The sequence below is a fragment of the Anomaloglossus baeobatrachus genome, chromosome 2, assembly GCF_048569485.1.
Source record: "Anomaloglossus baeobatrachus isolate aAnoBae1 chromosome 2, aAnoBae1.hap1, whole genome shotgun sequence".
Taxonomy (NCBI): domain Eukaryota; kingdom Metazoa; phylum Chordata; class Amphibia; order Anura; family Aromobatidae; genus Anomaloglossus; species Anomaloglossus baeobatrachus.
In genome coordinates, this window is record NC_134354.1 from 623571597 (window position 1) to 623593903 (window position 22307).

The 22307-nt window shown below is 41.7% G+C and overlaps 1 protein-coding gene across 4 annotated transcripts in view; it reads left to right on the forward strand.

Moving 5' to 3' along the window:
* Positions 1-21884, forward strand: part of DGKH (diacylglycerol kinase eta) — a 353417-nt gene extending 331533 nt beyond the window's left edge. For 3 of the 4 annotated variants that reach the window (XM_075336859.1, XM_075336858.1, XM_075336861.1), the window contains 4 exons: positions 1315-1434; positions 1559-1667; positions 6627-6757; positions 16729-21884. In XM_075336859.1, the coding sequence (XP_075192974.1) occupies positions 1315-1434; positions 1559-1667; positions 6627-6757; positions 16729-16818 (450 nt within the window). In that variant the 3' untranslated portion in view covers positions 16819-21884. The remainder of the gene's footprint in view (positions 1-1314; positions 1435-1558; positions 1668-6626; positions 6758-16728) is intronic. The other variant, XM_075336860.1, reaches the window with a different exon arrangement.
* Positions 21885-22307: the final 423 nt, after the last annotated feature.

Here is a 22307-nt window from a genome sequence, read left to right on the forward strand (position 1 = left end):
GGCCCCCTTCACAGATTTGTGGGTCTTAGAATTTGGGAATTGGCATTCAGGATTTCAGGTTCCTACTGAAACTGAGTTAGGCCCTGTGCGCACTAGCCGTTTTTACCCGCGGTTTTGCTGCGGAAATTTCTTGAGAAATGTTTGAAAAGGGCTTGATGCCAGGTGACATTACACATCTGGCATCAACCCTATATATTACCTCGTTTGCCAACGCACCAGGGCAACGGGATGAGTTGGGGCGATGCGCCAGGATTGGCACGTCTAATGGATGCGCCACTTCTGGGGCGGCTGCGGCCTGCTATTTTTAGGCTGGGGAGTGTCCAATAACAGTGGACCTCCCTAGTCTGAGAATACCAGACCACAGCTGTCCGCTTTACCTTGGCTGGTGATCCAATTTGTGGGGGACCCCACGTTTTTTGTTTTAAATTATTTATTTAATGTAAAATAACAGCGTGGGGTGCCCTCTGTTTTGGATTACCAGCCAAGGTGAAGCTGCCAGCGGTGGTCTGCAGGCTGCAGCCATCGGCTTTACCCTAGCTGGCTACAAAAGATGGGGGGACCTCACAGGTTTTTTTTTTAATTATTTATTTTATGGCTAAATACAAGGCTAGGCACCCTTTAGCGCCACATGAAAGTCACTAAAGGGTGCCGGCTTAGAAATTGCAGGGAGGTGGAACATTATATAGGTCTTTCTCATCTATCTATCTATTCGTCTATCCATATTTCCCTCTATCCATTATCTGTCTGTCTATCGATTATCTATCTATTATCTATATTATTTATTACATTTACAGCATAAAAAAACGCGGGAAAAACGCATGCGTTTTTCCCGCGGTTTTGGTGCGTTTTTTTTTACCGCAGGTGTGGTAATCTTCAACTCCCAGAAGTTTCTCAAGAAATTTTCTTGAGAAAAATCACTTTTCTAGTGCACACATAGCCTTAAAGGGGTTTTCCTATTTCATAAATTGTTTACAGATTGCAAGGAGATGCCATCACTTTCTGACCTATGAGCTTCACACCTTTTGTATAGACACTGACACTGTGAAAGTACGGCTAACATTGCTGCACCACCTTGTACGTTTTACCTGCACAGCATCTCTCCTAGACTCCCAACTCATCCGCTCCCGGTACTTAAATGGTGGTGAAGGCAGAGAAGTGGATGCGGTGCTATAGCCCGGCCTCTTTATTCTCAGGATCAGTGGATGTCATTGAGGTTGATGTGTCATTACTTTATGACTGTGGCATAGCCTTGCCAATATCATACATGACTGACATTTATCACACATTTACAATGATTTCTTATTTGCTTTGCAGCAGCTGGAAGTCCATCATGAAGAGCTTTTGTCCAATGCATTGCACGACGTAGAAGTAGAGTTAACCAAGCTGGCGGAGATCCCCTGGCTTTACTATGTCTTACAGCCAGATGAGGAAGAGGTACAAGCCATGCAATTCAGCACACCAATAAAGAAATTGCTTCTTATATAACATTTCTGTACACAAGGAGGTCTGTGCTGATGTTCCTGTCCTAACTGCTTATTGTTTTTTTTATTGCCAACAGGATCCTCCTCTGGAATATACAAAAAGGAACAGTAGAAGCGCAGTATTTCGTATAGTGCCAAAGTTTAAAAAGGAGAAGGGTCAGAAGCATAAGACCAGCCCCCAGCCTGGTATGTTTCTGCCGCTCATGGTAGTGTTGGGGCAGATGGCACACTTCTTGCCTACCCTACAAGATTTCCTATCATTGTTAATTGCAATAAAACCATATTCTTTTGTTTTGATGTACGTTTAATACAAGGTCAGCAATAAATATATTGGTTTTATTTTACCAGAATAGTATATATTTAGATATACTGTCTTCTGGCAGGTCTGTGTAGTCTAAAAAAAAAAATGAACTTCTTTTCAGGTTTTGATGATAAAGCCCCAGCAGTTTACTTACATGTGCAGCTAGCTGCATCCCATTGTGCAAGTATAACCGATTTTGCAGCTCTTATACATAAAGAACATGAGAATTAAGCGAATATCCTGTGATCATTAGAGTGGCCATAGCTTAGTTGCTTTTCTAATTTGTGCTCTTCTTTCTTGGGATATCAGTTTAAGTTGACAGCCATGTCCTGGTAGGTTTGTACTTGTGCCATACTCCTTCCATTTTTCAACAGTAGTTTGTGAGATGTTCAGAGCTTGGGTTATATTTTTCTTTTATAACCCAACCCTGCTTTACTTTTCGCCACAACTTTATCCCTGACCTGTCGGTTGTGTTCCTTAGTTTTCATGATGCTGATAGATCCCTAATGTTCTCAAACCTCTGAGGCCTTCACAGAACAGCTGTAGTTATACTGAGAATAAATTCTACACAAGTGTACGGTTTACTAATCAGGTGATTTCTGGGGCAAATTGGTTGCTTAGCATTTTATTTAAGGGTATCAGACTATGGGGGGCTGAATACAAAAGCACATTACAATGTTCAAATTTATATTTTTTAATATATTTAGAAAACCATGTATCAAGTCAAATATCTACAGTAAGACTAATTTGCGTTGGTTAATGTATGTAAAACAGTCTTAGGGAGCATATTTAATACTCAGCAAATCATAGATTGTGTTTACTATAAAGCAGTCCATATACATGCAAATCTGTGAATCCCATTGATTCTGACAGTCACACCACTATCATATGTATGTAGTCATCACAACTCTCCACTGACAGATGTAAAGGAGAAGATTTAAACATGTGTAGGTAATACATTAAAACAGCACCTCCTAATATGAAGGAAATTTGTGCCATGTACCAAAATAAGAATAGTAGAAAACAAAAAGTAAAGAAGGTACAAAAATGTCAGTTTCCAGGTGTGCAAAGCTGTTAGATGCAGTGGTATGTAAAAGTTCGGGCACCCTGCTCAATACTACTGATCTTGTGAACCTTTAAGCAAGTTGAAGATAAAACTATCTATAAAAGGCATAACGTTAAAGACGACATGTTTCCTTTGTATTGTAGGAAAAAAAAATAATAAAAGCACGTGTTTGTGTGTGTGTGTGTGTGTGTGTGTGTGTGTGTGTGTGTGTGTGTGTGTGTGTGTGTTTGTACGTATATATATATATATGTATAATATATTATATTCATCTTTTACATTTTAAAATTAACAACAAAGGAATATGGTCCAATACAAAGGTTTGGGCACCCTGCATGGCTAGTACCTAGTAGACCCCCATTTGGCAAGTATCACAGCTTGTAAACGCTTTTTGTAGCAGCCAAGAGTCTTTCAATTCTTGTTTGAGGGATTTTCATCCATTCTTCCTTGGAAAAGTCTTCCAGTTCTGTGAGATTCCTGGGTCGTCTTGCATGGTCTGTTCTTTTGGGGTTTAGCCACAGATTTTCAATGATGTTCAGATCAGGGGACTGTGAGGGCCATTTTAAAATATTCACCTTGCGCCTTTTGTGGTCGTCTATTGTGGATTTTGACGTGTGTTTAGGATCATTATCCATTTGTAGAATGGATCCGCTTTTTTATAGATGGTGTCATATTTGCATCAAGAATTTGTTGACATTTCATTGAATCGATTCTTCCCTCTATCCGTGAAATGTTCCCTGTGCCATTGGCTGCAACACAATCTCTAAGCTTGATTGATCCACCCCCATGCCTAATGGTTGGCAAAATATTATTTTCCTGAATTTCTGAACCCTTTTTTATCCACACACAGCTTTTGATCAATGTGGCTAAAGTGTTCTATTTTAGTTTCAACAGTCTTTTATTGAGCATTTCAGGTCAAATACAAAAGAAAAATTTTGCATGTTTCATTGCCTTTACAAACTCTAAATAAACAATCATCATTCTGCAATCAATATCAATAGGCAAAAGTTTCAATCATTTCTGCTATTCAAAAGTACGCCAGCAAAGGTGCTAAATCAATTTCTATATATTTCTGAACCACTCAGATCTATATATTTATATATTCATCGGGCGTACCCCAAGCAACAAGAACTTCAACCCAACCAAACCAGAAAGAAAAAAAAAAAAAAAAAAGACTCGAGTATTACGAAGTTCTGTGAGTTGTAGACAGCAATATATAATGGAAAGATATATTGCATCTCACGTGGATACAGATAGGGTATGAGCCATAGAGTTGGGTAATTGGGATTGAATCCAGGGTCCCAGATCTTATGAAATAGTTCCAAGGAGTCATTTCCAATGGCTTGTATTTTCTCATAGAGCATGATATTATTCACTTTCTGTATGACTGCTGCGTCAGAGAGGGTAGAAGACTTCCATTGGCTCGCTATGTAAATTTTAGTGGCCAGTGTAATAAAGGTTACCAGTCTATGAGATTGATTGGCTATCGCGGTGGGCTTATCATTAAATAATAGGGCCTCGGGGGAATGAATGTTGTGGCTAGCATAGATCATATTTATTATAGAGCTTATTTTCTTCCAGAGATTCGATGCTATTGGGCAATGCCACCAAATATGAGCCATGTCTCCTCTCTGTCCGCAACCTCTAAAACAGCGATTTGAGACACCTGGATAAATGGTATAAGGAAAGTGGGAACAAAGTATGAGCGGTGGAATAGCTTTATGAATGTTTCTGAAAGGGAGACTTGATTGCTTTCTTTTGTAAGATTTACATAATAAAGTGTTCTAATTTAACCTCATTGGTCCACAGGACTTTTCTCTAAAATGCATCAGGCTTGTTTAGATGTTCTTTTGCATGCTTCTTACTCTGAATTTTATGGCAGGAGAGGTTTTCTTCTGATGACTATTCCATGAAGGCCATATTCATTCGTGCAGGCGTCTCTGAACAGTAGAATAATGTACCATAACTCCACAGTCTGCTAATCTTCCTGAAGATCTTTTGCAGTCAAGCGGTGGTTGTGATTTGCCTCTAGCAAGCAGACCTTATCTTTACCTCCACTGTTCCTGGTAACTACTATTTCTTAATTACATTTTGAACTGAGAAACGGGCAACTTATAAATGCTTTGCCTTGGTCGAACTCATCTCAGCATACAAATATCCAAGGGTGTCAAAACTTTTGCATCAACCCATTTTTGTTTTTTGTTTTGTTTTGGCATTTTTAAAATGTAAACATGGTTTTTCCCTTTTTTCTCCCCCTAAAATTCAAAGGAAGTGTGTCATCTTTAACATTGTCTTTTAGAGATCATTTCATCTTCAACTTGCTTAACTGTTCACAATAACAGTAATTTTGATCAGGGGCTGCCCAAACTTTTACATGCCACTGTACATACTTTAAAGACTTGCAACAGAAATTGCAGTGGAAGGTGGTCCTACAAAGTATTGTCTCAGGGGACTGAATACAAATGCAGGTCTCAATTTTCAGATTTATATTTAAAAAAAATAAAAAAAATTAGAAGACCATGACCTTTATACTTCACAAATACTTGTTATGTAGTGTTGGTTTATGACATAAAATCCCAATAAAATACATGTAAAGGGAAGCTGTCAGCAAATTTTTGCTACTTCATCTGAGAGCAGCATGATGTAGGCAAAGAGATTCTGAAACTAACCATGTTTAACTTAGTTTACTGGGTGCAGCCATTGTGACTTTATCAAAGAATTAAGTTTAGCTGAGCTGGAAGGGCTGTCCCACCCACACCAGGCTCTCAAAAGAGATTGACTGTGAGGTGTCAATCACAGAAGGGGGTGTGCTGCATAACCTGGCATGTGACCTCCTACTCCTCTAATACTAATCACAGGGTAATCAACCCTTTAGTTCAGGTAAATACTAGCTCACACACAAGATAAGAGAAGCACAGTTGTTTTTTTCTTCCTTAACCTTTGCAGCATGCTGTCCTCCGCTTAAATTGCAAAATCCTGCTGACAGATTTCCTTTAAATTTATGGGAGCACGAGAAAATGTGGAAAAACTCTCGGGGTATGAATACTTTTTCACAACACTGCGATATTAGCGGCTACATCACATAAAAATGTTTATATCTCTGCATAAATATATAACTTTGTAGGAGTCAGTGAGATGGAGCCACTTGGGAGAAGAGTCTCTGTGTCCAGGCTGGCTTAATTGACCTTCCTGAGCACAGGATAATTCGTCTCAAGCTGTTAATGATAAGCCATCATACACGAAGAAGCTGGGTCTCCTTGTACCTGCTTCAATGGTGGTAATTGTTTAAAGACACTAATCCTACTGACTTCTCTCTGCCCATACCAGTAATACTGTACCTTGTGAGTGGATATTGAACTCTGTATGTTATGCGTTTAAGCTGTGTACTGGGACCGACCCAGTTCAATTTGTACAAAGCTGTTCTTACTGGTAACATACAACAAATGTGTACCTTGCACCACTGATCCTAACCTGTAGAGCAAATTCTTTCTCGTTCACGGATGGTTTACTATTAGTAGCCAACTTGCTTAAGTGAGAGATGAAGCTGAAAGCACGGCTGCAAAGCAACGAAACCCAGTCCTTGTACAGACATTTGTTGAATTACTGTTGATTTTAACCTGCATGCACAAGAAATCAAACCATTAGGTCTGTTGAGTTGATACCTTTTCTCTTTTCCCTTTGCTAGCACTGCATTTCTGTTCTCCACTCTTTGGCCTAACCTATGCTTGTTATGCATTTGTGCATGTACAAATTAAGGGGGTTTTGCTCTTAACTTTGTTAGTTCAAAAATGGGGCACAGATGAAGTTGCAGCTTGGCTGGATCAGCTCAGTTTGGGAGAGTACAAAGAAATCTTCATCCGTCATGACATCCGAGGTTCAGAGCTAGTGCATCTGGAGAGGCGGGATCTTAAGGTATTTCCTTTGTGCTTTTTCCGCTCTCTTTAATATTTTTCCTTCTTGTGGGAATTAAACCTCTTTCCTGTCCCCTCGTGTGATGTGCTTGTAGCTTGGCTGAAATGACGATCTCTATGTTACTAACCTGCACCGTCCTGTGGCCTGCACTCCCTGTGTGTTACACTGCCATTGCAGCCTCCAACATCAGCATTTCTGCTACCATGAACACAGCCTTTGTACTCTATGACAAATTCTAAACTTGGCTTAAAAATTCTACAATAAAAACATCCTTGATAAAACAAAATAATAAAAAACTAAATTTGAACAATTTCATATAAAGTGGGATCAGTGTGGAAGGTGAAAAATGTTAGTGTTTCTATTGCCATCTTTTCATTTTTGCAGTGTGGCAAATTCTCCATCATCAACTAATGCACCCATCATGTCTCGCTATATATTGTGTTCATTATTCATGTTCTCCATCTCATACTGCTTATACTATTTATTGTCTGCTTGTGGCAAAGAACTATTGTCAAGATTATTATTTTCAGGGTTTTTTTTACAACTATTAACTAGTAATGATGAGTAAGCACTGCGATACTTGGGTGCTCGGTACTCGAAACAAGCAGGTCAGGCGCTCAGATGGGCACAATTCGAGCACCCGAGTATAAAGGAAGTCAATGGGGAACTCTAGCATTTTTCCGGGAACTCCTAGGGTATGTGCACACGATCAGGACCTGCTGTGTCCTGTACATGGCAGGTCCGCGAGTCTCCTCCACCGGAGACCGCAGCTGCTTGTGCCCACGATCTGGGCTTGGGCAGTTGTGATCTTTTGCTGTGTTCTCCCTGTAGAGAACACTTGCGTCTCCGCAGGAAAGAATTGATGAGCTGCGGCTTGGGAAGCCGCACCGGAGTTCAGTTTTCCCTGCGGGAAAAACAAGTGAGCACGGGATTTCTAGAAATCCATCCGCTGTGTTTGTACTGTACAATGCAGAGTTTTGGATCCAGGGAAAACACACTGTGTCCAAAACACTGTGAACCCTGATCTCGGCACGCAGCCTTATTGAAAAATGCTTACATTTTCCATTAACTTCCATTGTAATTGGTATACGAGGAGCATCCGACCTGCTTGTTACGAGTATCGAGCACCTGAGCATGGGAGTGCTTGCTCATCACTCCTAACCCATTGCCATGTACAAGTATAGTACAGCTATATACAGCTGAAACTGAATTCAGAGGAGCTCAGGTACTCAGTTAATATCTTTGTAAACAATTTGGCGTTTTTTGAGGGATGACATAAAAAAAAAAACCCACCTCCCAAACATTAAATCAGCCCAATATCACAGCAACTTAAAGAAAAAAGATAAATAAATCCAAAGCCATTTGGGATAAACTGGTTGCTAGATATGTTCACACCTTGTGTCAAACGTCTCTATACTAAAAAGCAGGGGAGACAAAAAATAACATCTTGCACTGTTTATCTGTTTGAAAATGTTGGAACTAGAAAGGTAAGGCCGGGTTCAGGTGCCTGTATTTCCTACTCGTATACAGACCACAGTGCCCGAACTGACCGTATTCTCTGAACCAAACTTGCAATCTCATATATTAGACCTGAAGGAAAATTTGCACGGATTTCTTGGCACAGATTTTGGTGCTAACATTTTTGGTATGATGCTTAAATTTGGCCCCTGAAATCAGAGCAGGTACAGCACCCAATACAAAATCAGCAAAACCTCATAAAGAAAGTGCAAAAAATAGCACCAGTTTTCAGTGGGTCTTTGCACTTACCTTTAATGGGGTGGTCCACTATTTGGACTGGGGGCTTATGTGACATTATGTGAGCCCTGCACGCAATCAGTTCCGGCTTCACCCTCCCTGCCATTAGGCGTATAAGTAATCAACATTAAGTAAACGGCCAGCCTGAGCTCTCGTTTCCTCTTCATTACTTGGGCTGAGTCAATGATGCCGGCGCTGATTGGGCGGAGGGCTCATGTGATGTCACAGCCTCACGTGAGATCAAGGAATGCGAGCACCGGCACTGCTGGAACTGCATTGGCATGGGAGGGGAGTATAAGCGTCCTTATTTTAATTGGGGGAGATGTGAGTAATAAGTAGTGGACCAAGTAGTGGAAAATCCCTTTAAATTCCAACCTGTCCTATCCTGATTTTCTCTAAAGGCATCCGTTTGACATGAGATTTTCAACTGTGGATATTGTTGAGGATAAAAAATGAGTGATTTAGCCTTCATATATGTCAACATCTGCGATTTGTATTGCAATGCATGAAATATATCCTGATATCTGCAGCGTAAATTAAGCTGCTACGGGTTTTCATATCCACAGCATTGGCCAATATACACTTTGGATATTTTTTCAGTCTTTGCATCAGATTTCCTAAAATACATTAGCTGGTACTGTAAAATGCAGCGGAAAGTCTGCTATGTTTTTGCTACATGTGTATGTACTTGTCTTTATATTTATTTTTAATACTGTTCACTTTTTAATAGACTTTTATGGATAAATGTATTTACAAATAAATGATAAATGGACATTTTTTGCCTTTGTTGGCATACTCAGGTACTTGGATGTTGGCCACGGTATCTAAGGATTGGAGTTATCTCCAGCCATCCATGTGCTGTAGAAGGACAGTACTATGCGATACATATACATACTAGGTGTGAGGAGGGGGTTTACCTACTATAGAGCCTTAAGTATAGCAATTCAGTCAGTGACAAAAAAATAAGGTTACACATTTGTAATAGTTGTCAGGAAACAAACAATATTTTGTGTGTGTTGTCAGGTGAAGCTTCAGGTATAGATTCAATCTGTGTCATTGCATAATGAAAGAGATAGGGGCATTCAATGTTATATAGTCCCAGCGACCATTATTGGAAGGAGGAGGACCCCCAAAGTGACCAGGGGATGCAGGACAAGGCTTTATGATTGTTTTTTCCACACACAAACCTATTCAGTTGGATTCCAGCTCAATATGTTCGAAAAGCCAGTCTGTAATACCAAAACTATAAAGGTTAGCAAATAAAGGAACATGAAAGATCAGGCTCCCCCATATTTTGTCAGGCCACTCAAACAGGCTTGTATACATCTTTATGGAAAGATAGAGGCTTATTTCCTTCTGATCCCTTGTATTTTTGGCTGGCTAAGTGAGCGCTCCATGATGGGCTTACACATCTTTGTGGTTTATTGCAGACAGATCAGTGGGGGGAGGCTCCTTCTGCAGTCTGTTGTCTTATTGCCAGATACAAAAATGTGAAGAGTAGGAGGCAGTACATTGCTAATCATCTGGTGCAAATAGAGAAGTTTTCTTTTATATAGCTTTCATGGCAATTTGGCACAAAAATGGTCAAAAGAAAGGAGGTTGGCTCAGTATTCAATTAAAGGGAACCAATCACCAGGATTTTCGTATATAAGCTAAAGCCAGTGCTATACTGGCACTATCAGGCTGAGTCTATACATACCTGTAGTGGTCAGCTCGGATGTTTAGGTTTTGAAATCCAAGAAAGGGAAGTTTGTAAAATGAGCTGTTTGTTGAGTGACAGTTGCACTGGAGCAGATCATATATTCACTAGAAGGTGGCCCGATTCTACGCATCGGGTATTCTAGAATTTACGTATTGTGTAGTTCATGTATGATTTTTGTTATATATATATATATGTTGTTGTGTGTAGTTACCAAGTGTTTGTGTAGGGCGCTGTACATGTTCTGGGTGTTGTATGTGTGTTGCGTGTGTTGCGTTGTTTGTGGAGCGCTGTGTCTCTGTAGCGTTGTGTTTGTGGTTCCCAGTGTGTTGTGTGTGTGTGTGTGTGTGTGTGTGTGTGTGTTGGGGGGAGGTGTGCACTTCCCATCGTGCTCCATCCCCCATGCTGCGCACCCCCCATCGTGCCCCATCCCCCATGCTGCCCACCTCCCATCGTGCTCCATCCCCTATGCTGCGCATTCCCCATCGTGCTCCATCCCCGATGCTGCGCACCCCCCATCGTGCTCCATCCCCCATGCTGCGCACCCCCCATTGTGCCCCATCCCCGATGCTGCGCACCCCCCATCGTGCTCCATCCCCCATGCTGCGCACTCCCTATCGTGCTCCATCCCCCATGCTGCGCACTCCACATCGTGCTCCATCCTCCATGCTGCGCACTCCCCATCGTGCTACATCCCCCATGCTGCGCACCCCCCATCGTGCTACATCCCCCATGCTGCGCACCCCCCATCGTGCTCCATCCCCCATGCTGCGCACCCCATCATGCTCCATCCCCCATGCTATAATAGTTCTCCTATTATACTCAGAGAGGAGTATAATAGGAGGACTATAATAGGAGGAGTAGTCCTGGGGGGAGAGGAGTATAATGCCGGCTCCCTGCACGTGTACCGGGAGCCGGTGTACACTGGTAACTATGATACACATCGGGTAACTAAGGGACCTTAGTTACCCGATGTGTATAATGGTTAACAGCGTTCACCGGCTCCGTCAAGATCCCAGCATCGCAAGGTTATCTCTGGCGCTGCTGGGATGTTGACGGAGCCGGTGTACACTGGTAACTATGATACACATCGGGTAACCAAGGGACCTTAGTTACCCGATGTGTATAATGGTTACCAGCGTTCACCGGCTCCGTCAAGATCCCAGCATCGCAAGGTCATGTCTGGCGCTGCTGGGATCGTGACGGAGCCGGTGTACACTGGTAACTATGATACACATCGGGTAACCAAGGGACCTTAGTTACCCGATGTGTATAATGGTTACCAGCGTTCACCGGCTCCGTCAAGATCCCAGCATCGCAAGGTTATCTCTGGCGCTGCTGGGATCGTGACGGAGCCGGTGTACGCTGGTAACTATGATACACATCGGGTAATTAAGGACCTTAGTTACCCGACGTGTATAATGGTTACCAGCGTTCACCGGCTCAGTCACGATCCCAGCAGAGCAAGGTTATGTCTGGCGATGCGTGCGGAGGGCCGGGGCGAGTGGCCAATCCATGCGGAGGGCGGGGCCAGGCCGAGGCGAGCGACCAATCCGTGGGTGGGGGCGGAGGCGAGGCGAGCGGCCAATCCGTGCGGGGCGGGGCGGGGCCATGGCGAGCCCAGCGGCCAATCAGCTTTGTGTCACCGTAAGGACACAATTTTGGAGCAAGACAGACAGACAGACAGAATAAGGCAATTATATATATATATATATAGTTATCCCCTCCCTCTGTTAGAATTAGCATAAATATTATACAAACGGCTCACTTTGTTGTAGGACCTGTGGTGAGGTCATACCCATGTGACCAGAAGGGGCAGGGCCTCAGTCACGAAAGCTTGATACCAAGTCACATGGGGATGACCTCACACAGGTCCTGCAAGAGTAAAAGTGAATCGTCTGTATAATACTTTTGCTAATTCTATCAGGGGGAGGGGATTACTATGAATATATGATCTGCTCCAGTGCAACTGTCACTCAACAAGCAGCTCCTTGTATAAACTTCACTTTCTTGGATTTCAAAGACTAAACATCCGAGCTGCCCACTACAGGTATGTATAGAATCAGCCTGATCGTGCCAGTATAGCACTGTGTTTAGGTTATATGTGAAAATCCTGGCGATTGGTTCCCTTTCACGAAGGATAATGGGTAAAACTGATGCTGCTGTGTTATGTTTACTGATGGGTCTGAGGTGGAGCGTGGCACAATGATGGCCTCTAAAGCCCTCATTAGATGGGGCAAACATTGCGTGGAATATCGCTATATCGTTTGAAACAGATGTGTAATAGCTGCTAGTGATCGTAATGTTGTTTGATTCTCGCAAAACCAGATCTTTCAACTTGATTAAAAATGATCATTTGTCAGCATAAAATTTCACCGTGTAATAAGCCGCTGCCACCTTGTCATGCGTACTTTTATGAACAACTAGCAACTTTCTATCGTTCACAACAGCGATCTTTCGTGCAAACATTTGCTCGTGTAATAATAAGCTTGTACGCTTACTTGTCAATTGCTATCGTTAAAAAAAATGTCCCTGTCTAATAGGGCCTTTAAGTGTTGTTTAACCCCAAAGCACCACAATCACTTTTGGCAGCAACTTTTTTCGTTTTTGAACTGCACCTTTAAAAAAAAATAAATAAATAAAATTGTCACTATAGCCGTAGGTCTTGTGGTTTGGCAGGATGACTTGTAGTTTTGAATGGCCCCTTTTCGATTTTCGCATAGTTTTCGTTTTGTTTTTTTTTTGTTTTGTTTTTGCAATCACTGTGTGTGTAGTAGTTTTGACTTTCTTCTCTGGAGGTCAGTTAGGTTACGACGATAACGTGTGTTTTTTTTCATACTTTTCAAAAAGTTTTTTTGTTTAGACAAACTTTGTTATATTTTTTTCTATCAATTGTTTGGGCTTTTTTTAGGCTCCAGGCTGCAATTTGTATTACATTATTGGGATTCAATAGGGTGCCAGAAGTAGCTCTCTCCTTTTATGTGACTATACACTTAGTTGGCATTGTCTCCATTGCCCTTGGCATCTAATGTGTGAAATACACATTGTAATGACAAAACAAGGAAATTGATACTTAGGGGTACTTTGCACGTTGCGACATCGCTACTGCGATCTCATCGGGGTCAAATCGAAAGTGATGCACATCCGGCGCCGGTAACGACGTTGCAACGTGTAAAGCCTAGATGCACCGATAAACGATTGCAAAAGCGTCGAAAATAGGTGATCTGTGTAGTGTCGGTCATTTCCATAATTTCACTGCAGCGACAGGTACGATGTTGTTCCTCGTTCCTGCGGCAGCACACATCGCTGTGTATGAAGCCGCAGGAGCGAGGAACATCTCCTTACCTGCGTCCCGCCTGCAATGCGGAAAGGAGGTGGGCGGGATGTTTACGTCCCGCACATCTCCGCCCCTCCGCTTCTATTGGCCGCCTGCCGTGTGACGCCGCACGACCCGCATCCTTAGGAAGGAGGCGGGTTGCCGGCCAGAGCGACGTCACAGGTCAGGTAGGTGCGTGTGAAGCTGCCGTAGCGATAATGTTCGCTACGGCAGCTATCACAAGAGATCGCATCTGCGACGGGGGCGGGGACTATCGCGCTCGGCATCGCTACAATCGGCTAACGATGTCGCAGCGTGCAAAGTACCCCTTAGACTGTGTTGGTCCCACCAGTGAGAGGTGTCATACATAGTTACATAGGTTGAAAAAAGCCCTAGGTCCATCTAGTTCAACCTTCCGCCACCAATTATATATTTTGTCATTTACAACATTTCCAATTGTATTATATTGAGCGTCATGTGTCGGAAATGCATCATGGCATATACACCCAACATAAACATGAAATTAGGTCTAAACATAGCCTTATTTACCAGTGCACATTCCACAAAACTGCACCTGGACAACAAAATAAGAAACGGCATTATGTTCTATGTATTTTAGCACTATGTGTATTTAACATGATTGAGTTATATGCCATCTAAAGGGCTGAATATATCCAAGTCACCTTAAAGACTTGAAAACCCCTTATATTTATTATTTTACTAGTTAATGTAACCTCCTTAGTTATTAGCCATATCTTTACCATTTCATGCTTTATGATTAGCTTTACGATGTTTCATTCTATACATTGCTATTTATATCCATCGACTGATCTATTGCCTCCATTCTCCTGTACAGTTCCATCACGTACCCATGCACACAGTTTGTACTTACGGGGAATTGTTTTCTGCAGTCTTTTATATCATACATAATCCAGGCTGCTCTTTTCTCTGTCAAAAAGGCAAAAAAATCTAATAAAATCCCTGCACACAAATATACAATATTCCAAGGTGATTTGTCTCCCTGTTACATACTTTATTGAAAATCTTGTGCAGTTTTATGGTTTCAGTGGTTTTGTAACATTACAGACATTCTGCATTATTTCAGGAGAGTCTGTTAGCACAAAATTCTGTTCTATAGTAACAACATTGCAATGTAGGGCAGCTGTGCCAAGACAAAAATCACACCTTTAGGCCCTGTGCGCACACTGCGTTTTTTCTCACGGCTTTGCCGTGTTTTTTGCTGCAGAAAAGGTGCGTTTTTCTTCATAAAGTTCATGCAGTCCTTCCCCAGCAAAGTCTATGAGAAATCCAAACTGGTGTGCGCACACTGCGTTTTTTTTCCCTACAGGTTTTGCTGCAGAATTTCTGCAGCAAAAAGAAGCAGCATGTCACTTCTTTTCCGCAGGTAAATGCGGTTTTGCCATTGATAATGGTTAAAAACCGCACTGACAAAATCATGGCAAAAACGCAACAAACCGCGCGGTAAACTGCATGTGGATTTTGGGTGCGGTTTTTTTGCCGCAGGTGCGGAATTTTGCCATAAGAAACTACCCAGTGCGCACAGACCCTTAGTTATTTATTCAGATAACAAAAACTTCTCTCAAAGCGTTTTACAAATCTCTTTAAGCTTTTTACAAAGTAGGTGCTCAGCGATCTGATGCACCTTCACTGTCAGCCAGGTCGGCCAACGTCACCCTCCCAAATTCATAATTGGGTGGAACTGTCCCAGATAAAATCCTGTGCATGCTCGTGTTTCCCAAACAGTCTAGCTTTTGACTTGGCCATCTTCAAACAGTAGCTGGATAGACATATAGCTGGGATGATTTAGGAAAACCTGCACTTGTAGGGGGTTGGACCCGATGGCCCATGAGGTCCCTTCCAACTCTACCATTCTATGATCCGCCTTTTCTTTTCCTCTTGCCCTCACCCCAGTCCTCTCCCTCCCTCAGATACTGTTGATACGTTCACCGATTTTTAGCCAAGATCGCGGTAGCCCAAGTGAAGACAGCACAGTCAAGAAGTGATGGACAAAGCTAGCAAGTCTGAGTGATAGTGAAGGTGTGTCAGGAAACAAATTACCCCTCAAAGTGAACAAACACCTTATTTGCATAAAGCTTAATATTTGTTCTGCTAATATCAACCACAGATTTGGTAACCAAAAAGGATGACTACCTTTTATGTATACTCTCATTTTATTTAGTTAAAAAAAATAAAATCATAAGTTGCAACGAATACAAACTATAACTATTTGACACAAACATCACAAATGCAGTTGTATACATACATTGTTAGAAATTAAATTAAAAATAACCTATTACAATGGCAGAAATAATAAAGAAAGAAAAGCAAACTGGAATAGGCGAGGTGGAAGCCAAAGAGAAAATGCCCAGAAAATCCCTGTAAAGAGAGAAAACATGCAGTAGAACCATAGAGAAACATCTCAGTGTAGCTTTACAGGGAGGATGGACCAAGTTTAGTTTCAGGGAACCGATGTGGGATTCGTCAGCTTCTCTATGTGCCACCTTACCTCAAACTCTTCATACTAGATAATCATATGCTTAATCAAGCAGAAGGCCAGCCTCACCCATAAATATTTAGGATGCATTGCTCTTGTTTTCCATCTTGCTGCTAGTTGGTGGGATGAGGAAGACCCAAGTGGGGAAAGGAAAAGACTTGTTCAGTTCTTGGATGGGAGCCAGTGCATTTGTGATCGTCACATCACTGCTTCTTATTGCAATCTGTCATATGTGATGGTGTTACTTTAGAACAAACTTTTGTGCTGGCAAATGCTTTAAAAAGCGATTGCTATTTTAGAAGCTTATTGCTATTTTGTTATGATTAGTTAGGAGCCAATCTACACTGATCAAGAGAATGAAGGAATACCGATGCTCCAACCTGATTTCTTTCCATGGAAACTGACGATTTAAAATAAGGGAAGCGAATGTGGTTGTGTTGCATTTTCCTGCACAAAAGGTGGAGGATCAGAATGTCCCAGTGCAGAGAAAATGTGTAGAAACATCTCAGAAGTTGACTATGCTTGTTGCTTCTTTATGTTGAAGACCCATAGGGTTTGTAACAATCAGATCCCCACCGATCTGGTCCTAGTGATAGACCTTCATATTCTATGTTGGAAAATACCAAGTCCCAGGTTGGATATTAGACTGAATATTGAGATAACAAATTGTTTGTTTCTTCTTGCAGGATCTGGGGATAATGAAAGTGGGTCATATGAAGCGAATTCTACAGGGAATTAAGGAGCTTGGCAAAAATACATCTTTTTCTGAGGTGTGAAGGCGCTGCTGGTGTTCCTGCATGGAGCAAAGCGTGGACATGGCTCAAGTTTCCTCGAGGCACTAAGTGGTTTACATTTACTGTTAGTATGAGGTTGTATACACCTGGAAGAGAAATGCCTCAGGTATTGCAAACTTGGTTTTGAGTTAAGAGTTTGTGCCAAAATTAGCAGAAAAAGCCACAAAACTAAGTTTGGTAAAGATTGGATCTGCACTTGAATTATATGGCTTAATTGATCCATCCCAAAAGACTTGGTAAGACAGAAGCCACCTCGGGTTGTGCTGGCACATTCATAAAGCTGCCATTTGCATTGTCTGACAACATATCATTTTTATGGCAAAAAGTCAACATGCTAGCTTATGAGGCCCAGGCTTCCAAACAACCGGCAAGGCCAAAACGTTATCATGTCAAGCCTCTATGGGAAATCATGGCTGACGCTGCCTCAGGTACCGCTCATTCACTGGCCAAGAAGAAACACACTTTGTATAAAGTGATTGCAATCTAAATGCATGGAGTGCCTGTTGAAATTGTATTTCAGTTGCATGACATATCTGATACAAAAACCTGAGAAAAAAAGAGGAAAAAAAAAAAACTTGAACAACTTTTATATTGATTTTAATATGGATTAATTTATTACTACTGATGTGTCTGTTGGTTCAAGGCACTTTTCTATTAGTTGTTGTATATTTTTGTGCATGACTATGTTCAGTGGCCGGGGGATTGTGGATGTGAACATGTAGCCTATGTGCCATGTATCCTGCGAAAATGATGTGCATTATGTATGTTCTACATATTTATTCTAGCTAGTCAAATATTGTTTAGTAACTAATTCTGATAAAATTAGGATATTACAAATTTTCATTCTGCAAAGATGGTTACCTCACAAAATAATTTCTCTTGGAAATCCACGGGGACTATATTTCCTATGGCTTGTTTCATTTTGGGTTCACAGTTGGAATTTTAGCGCATTTTGCAGCCGTCTTTGGATCATACTCCTCAGTGTAGCAATAGAAAACAATAATGGTGGTCTTCCCACCAGCTTTATGGTAGCATATATAGATATAGGAAAGGTCAGGGTGCTTAGTCTTTTGCAGCTTGCACCACATTTCTGGATCACAGACTTTTTATTGCTTTGTATAGGTTAAGAATATGTAATTTTTTCCATCAGATATTCCAGATCTCTTCTCAACCCTTCCGATCATAGCAGAAGTCTGCGCGCAAATAATGCCAGGATAACTGTATAATTTACAGTTGCACATGTATGGGGGTCTTCAGTATTAAAGGATCCAGATGTAAATGTTCTCTATCGCAAAATCAGTATGGGTATATGTGTATGTCTGATGCAGACCATATGACTTTCCGGTGGAGACTTTGGACTACGCCTAGGTACATCTGAAATATTCGAGAACCCCTATAAAGTCTGGTTTATATTTGTTGTTTTTTAAAAAAAAATTTATCTAAACAAGTTCTAAGAGCACGATAACTTATTTGCTTAGGAATTTGTTAATACAATATAACTTTTTGCTTTCAATCGAAGACCAGGAAAGTTCTTATATGGCCACTAAAAAGTCTTAACCATCTCCAAACTTCAAGAGCCTTTATCCTTCAATGGAGATGGTGTTTGAACATTAACAATTAACAAAAAAGCTATTAATACTTACATATGTCCATTGTCTGCTACCCAAATTAATTGCGTTATCCCTTTTGTCTGGTATTATCATATGTCAAATAATGTAACAGCCTTATAATTCAGAATATTTGTAACACAGAAAAAGCCTTTGTATCCCACCTGTGAGCAGAAGCTGGGTTTAAGGGGGTTTTGTTTTTCGGCAAACTATCAAAGTCTTAGGTTATATACGATCACAGTGGACATCATCTTCTAAAGTCACCTCCATGTGTGAGTGAAATAGAAACTTGCCAAATTGCCTTCCTGGCTGCGTATTTTCTAAAGTCTGTTATTCATTTCATAACAGAAACTACAGTATTGGCATTTTTTTGGAGCTGCATGGCCGTTTCGTACATTTTCAGAGCTGCCTTCTTAGGAAAGGTTGTGCTCTTTAGAACAGTTTCTCATTTGTATCGGCAACAAGGGCACTTTAAGTGGGTGCTGTAACACTGCCAGTGGAAGCGTAGTGGTCCGGGTATCGGAGTGGGGACATTTTTTGTACAGTATTTTCAAACCAATTGGTCACAAGGGTGGTTACAGAGCTGGATGCTTTCAGGAATGGTCATTGGTGGTTCCACACTAATGGAAACTCTGTGTGGACGTTTTAGTATACAACATAGTGCAAAAAATGCTTCTCAAAGATAAAGGAAAACTTTGAAGATTACACGTTTTTACAACTTCCCATTGCTTACATTTCTATACAAATTTTGGAAGTTTTCTCCCTCCACAATGTATGATTTTGTGTATTTGAACACCCCTGTTTTCTGGAAAAGCAGGACATTTTTTGATGTGCAATATTTCTACTTGGATGAAGCGCATGTTCTGTTTCTGTGGGGTAACGTATCACACCAGGCCTATAACAAAGGGTTTACCAGTGCACTACCTTTAATACTGTTTGAAATCTAAATATCTCACTGTTATGCAGTTGACCTGCATATTTGTATATTACGTGTCAGCACTGTATCGACATATAACGTTTTATGGAACTACGTGTAAGTAATATTGACCTTTTTTTAACCTTGATGTTAATATTTAGTGTTACGAGATGTGAGTTTTTTTGCTTTTATCCATTTTACTATAAATTAATATTGCCTCACTAAATATGAATTTTCTGGTATTTATTCTGAACGTGACGATGTCAGGTAATTGTTTTATCAGCTTTTTCTTCCCGCAGGCTATTTTTATAGCGCACTCACTGGAGCATTATGTATTAGGCTCACACATATCCAATGCTGCCATTACAACTACTATCATATCTGACAAACCATTTCTAGGGGTGCCTTTACTATTACACATTGATTTAATCAAGTATATACAATATATTAATCTATCATTATTGTGCAAGGGAGTGATTTATTCTAAATTCCTCCTGCACTTACCAACAGTTTCCAGAGTTCCTTGGGCAGTTCCAATTTTTAAGTCTAGATAACTCCAATGGCTTCCCTCAGGACCCCTACCTTCCTACTGGCTGCATCCTGGAGAAAAGGATGACACTCTGGTCCTGGTTCACCATTCTTTTTGCACCTTTTTTTGGAGTAAAAATATTAATTGTATATATTTTTATTTTTGTGCCAAATTCATTTTGACTTTTGCAGTGTTTATTTTTGAGCGCAGTCACATGGCTGTATGACTCTTCCAAAGATCGCATTGCAATGCTCGGACTGGTCGTCGGCTCTTCTGACCTGAGCACGAGAGCTGCATAAAAATACACACCAACGCACTTGGGTCCGGAGAGCCACTTGCCAGTTCGGGCATTGAGATGCAATCCTTAGACATATGGCCGTGTGACTGAGTCCTTTAAGTCATATTTCTTACTTGCATTCGCTCAACAAGTGGGTGAGATTTTAATTTTGAATGTTTTCAGCTAATTCATCATGTGCATTTAGCACAATTTTTGTGCAATTAGTACTTCAGTATGCTAGTGGAAAACAAAATCTAATCTTACAAAGTCTCCTTTTTTTGCGCAGTTGGAAGACTTGTGCGGGCGTTACACGATACGATCTATCGTGCGATCGTACCCGCCCCCGTCGTTTGTGCGTCATGGGCAATTAGTTGCCTGTGGCGCACAAAGTCGTTAAAGCCCTGTCACATGCACTTACCTGCTGAGCGACCTCGCTGTGGGCGGCAAACATCCACTCCCTGAAGAAGGAGGGATGTTCGGCGTCACAGCGACGTCATACAGCGGCCGGCCAATAGAAGCGGAGGGGCGGAGATGAGTGGGACGTAAACATCCCGCCCACCTCCTACCTTCCGCATTGCCGCGGGACGCAGGTAAGCTGTGTTCATCGTTACCGGGGTGTCACACGGAGCGATGTGTGCTGCCCAGGGTACGATGAACAACCAGCGCCATTAAAAATAAACAATTTTTTAAAAATAAGCGACGAGTACACGACTCACGATTTGTGAGCGATTCTGCGTCGCTCGGAGGTGTCACACGAAACGACGTCGTAAGCGATGCCGGATGTGCGTCACGAAAACCGTGACCCCGACGATGCATCACGTGATAGCTCATCTTATGTGATGCCCGCATTATAGGTTAAAGAGAACCTGTCAGGTCCCCAGTGTCCTCCAAACCAGCAGCATTCATACCTGTATGCCCAATTTCCCTCCCTAACCAGCCCTGTATAATGCTATTCACTAATCTTAATGTTTAAAAGAAAACAACTTAGAAACCTCGATTTACATATGCTAATTAGGCCTTTGTCTAGTCACAGGGCATTATTTTCCCAGACTAGTCGTCCCTTTTTCCATGTTAACATGTGTCACCACCAGCTGCTGGAAATCTTGCGCATGTGCGAGGCTCATTTCAGCACCGTCTGTGCACTTTTGAAGCGGGTATACGCTTCCCGGCTTCATTAGGCACACTGAGCATGAACGGAAGTTCAGAAGACGTGTACATGAGCAATCCTCTGAACTTCCGATCACATGCAGTGCACCTAATGAAGCCAGGAAGCATCCACACATTGGTGTTCTTGATCACATGTACATTACATATGATCAAGAACACCAATATGTTCGAAACTCGTTTTGTGAGTCACATTTTTATTGAAGGTGGTGTATCCCCATTTTTCCCCTGATTTTAAATGATGAAATAAAGAAGAAACTCTGAATTTTATATGGTGCTGGATCTTCACCTTCTTTTTCCTGATAGAGGGACACCACGCTCTACCCCCTCACGCAAGACATATTAGTATGATTTGGCTTTTCTTAGCTCGATACTTCAATGTTAACATTTTTTATGTACTGTACAGAGGTGCTTTGTGCGAGTCAAAATCCTCAATGCAACACAATCTTGCATCAATATAGAAGATGAAGAACCTGAGTGATCACATAAAATGGTTTTGCCACCACAAATAACCTGTCACCAGATTTTTCCCTATTAAACTAAAAGAATCACCTTCTCCAGCTCCTAGGCGGCATTCTATGAAGGTGCACCTTGGCCCTGACTCCCCTTCCAGACCCTAAAAATAACTTTATAAAATGTGTCCCTTAAGTATGCTAATTACCTGTGTTGGCCAGATGGGCGGGATCATTTTCTGCTTCTTTCCACCCTCATGCCGATGATCGCTGTCCTGCTGTCTTTATTGACGGGATGATGCCCTCCATCATCCTTCTTGTTGCATTTTCAAATCTCACGCCTGTGCAGTTAGGTCTGCTCGCGCAGGGGCAGTTCGCTCTGCCATATCACGGGCAGACCAGAAAACACTCGCGCTGGTGTGCTAAATGCGCAGGCGCAAGATTATGGGCGGGTACGAGCATGGCGCTGGTGAGGTCATGCACAGCACCGACCTCACTAGCGCCATGCTCGTACCTGCCCATAATC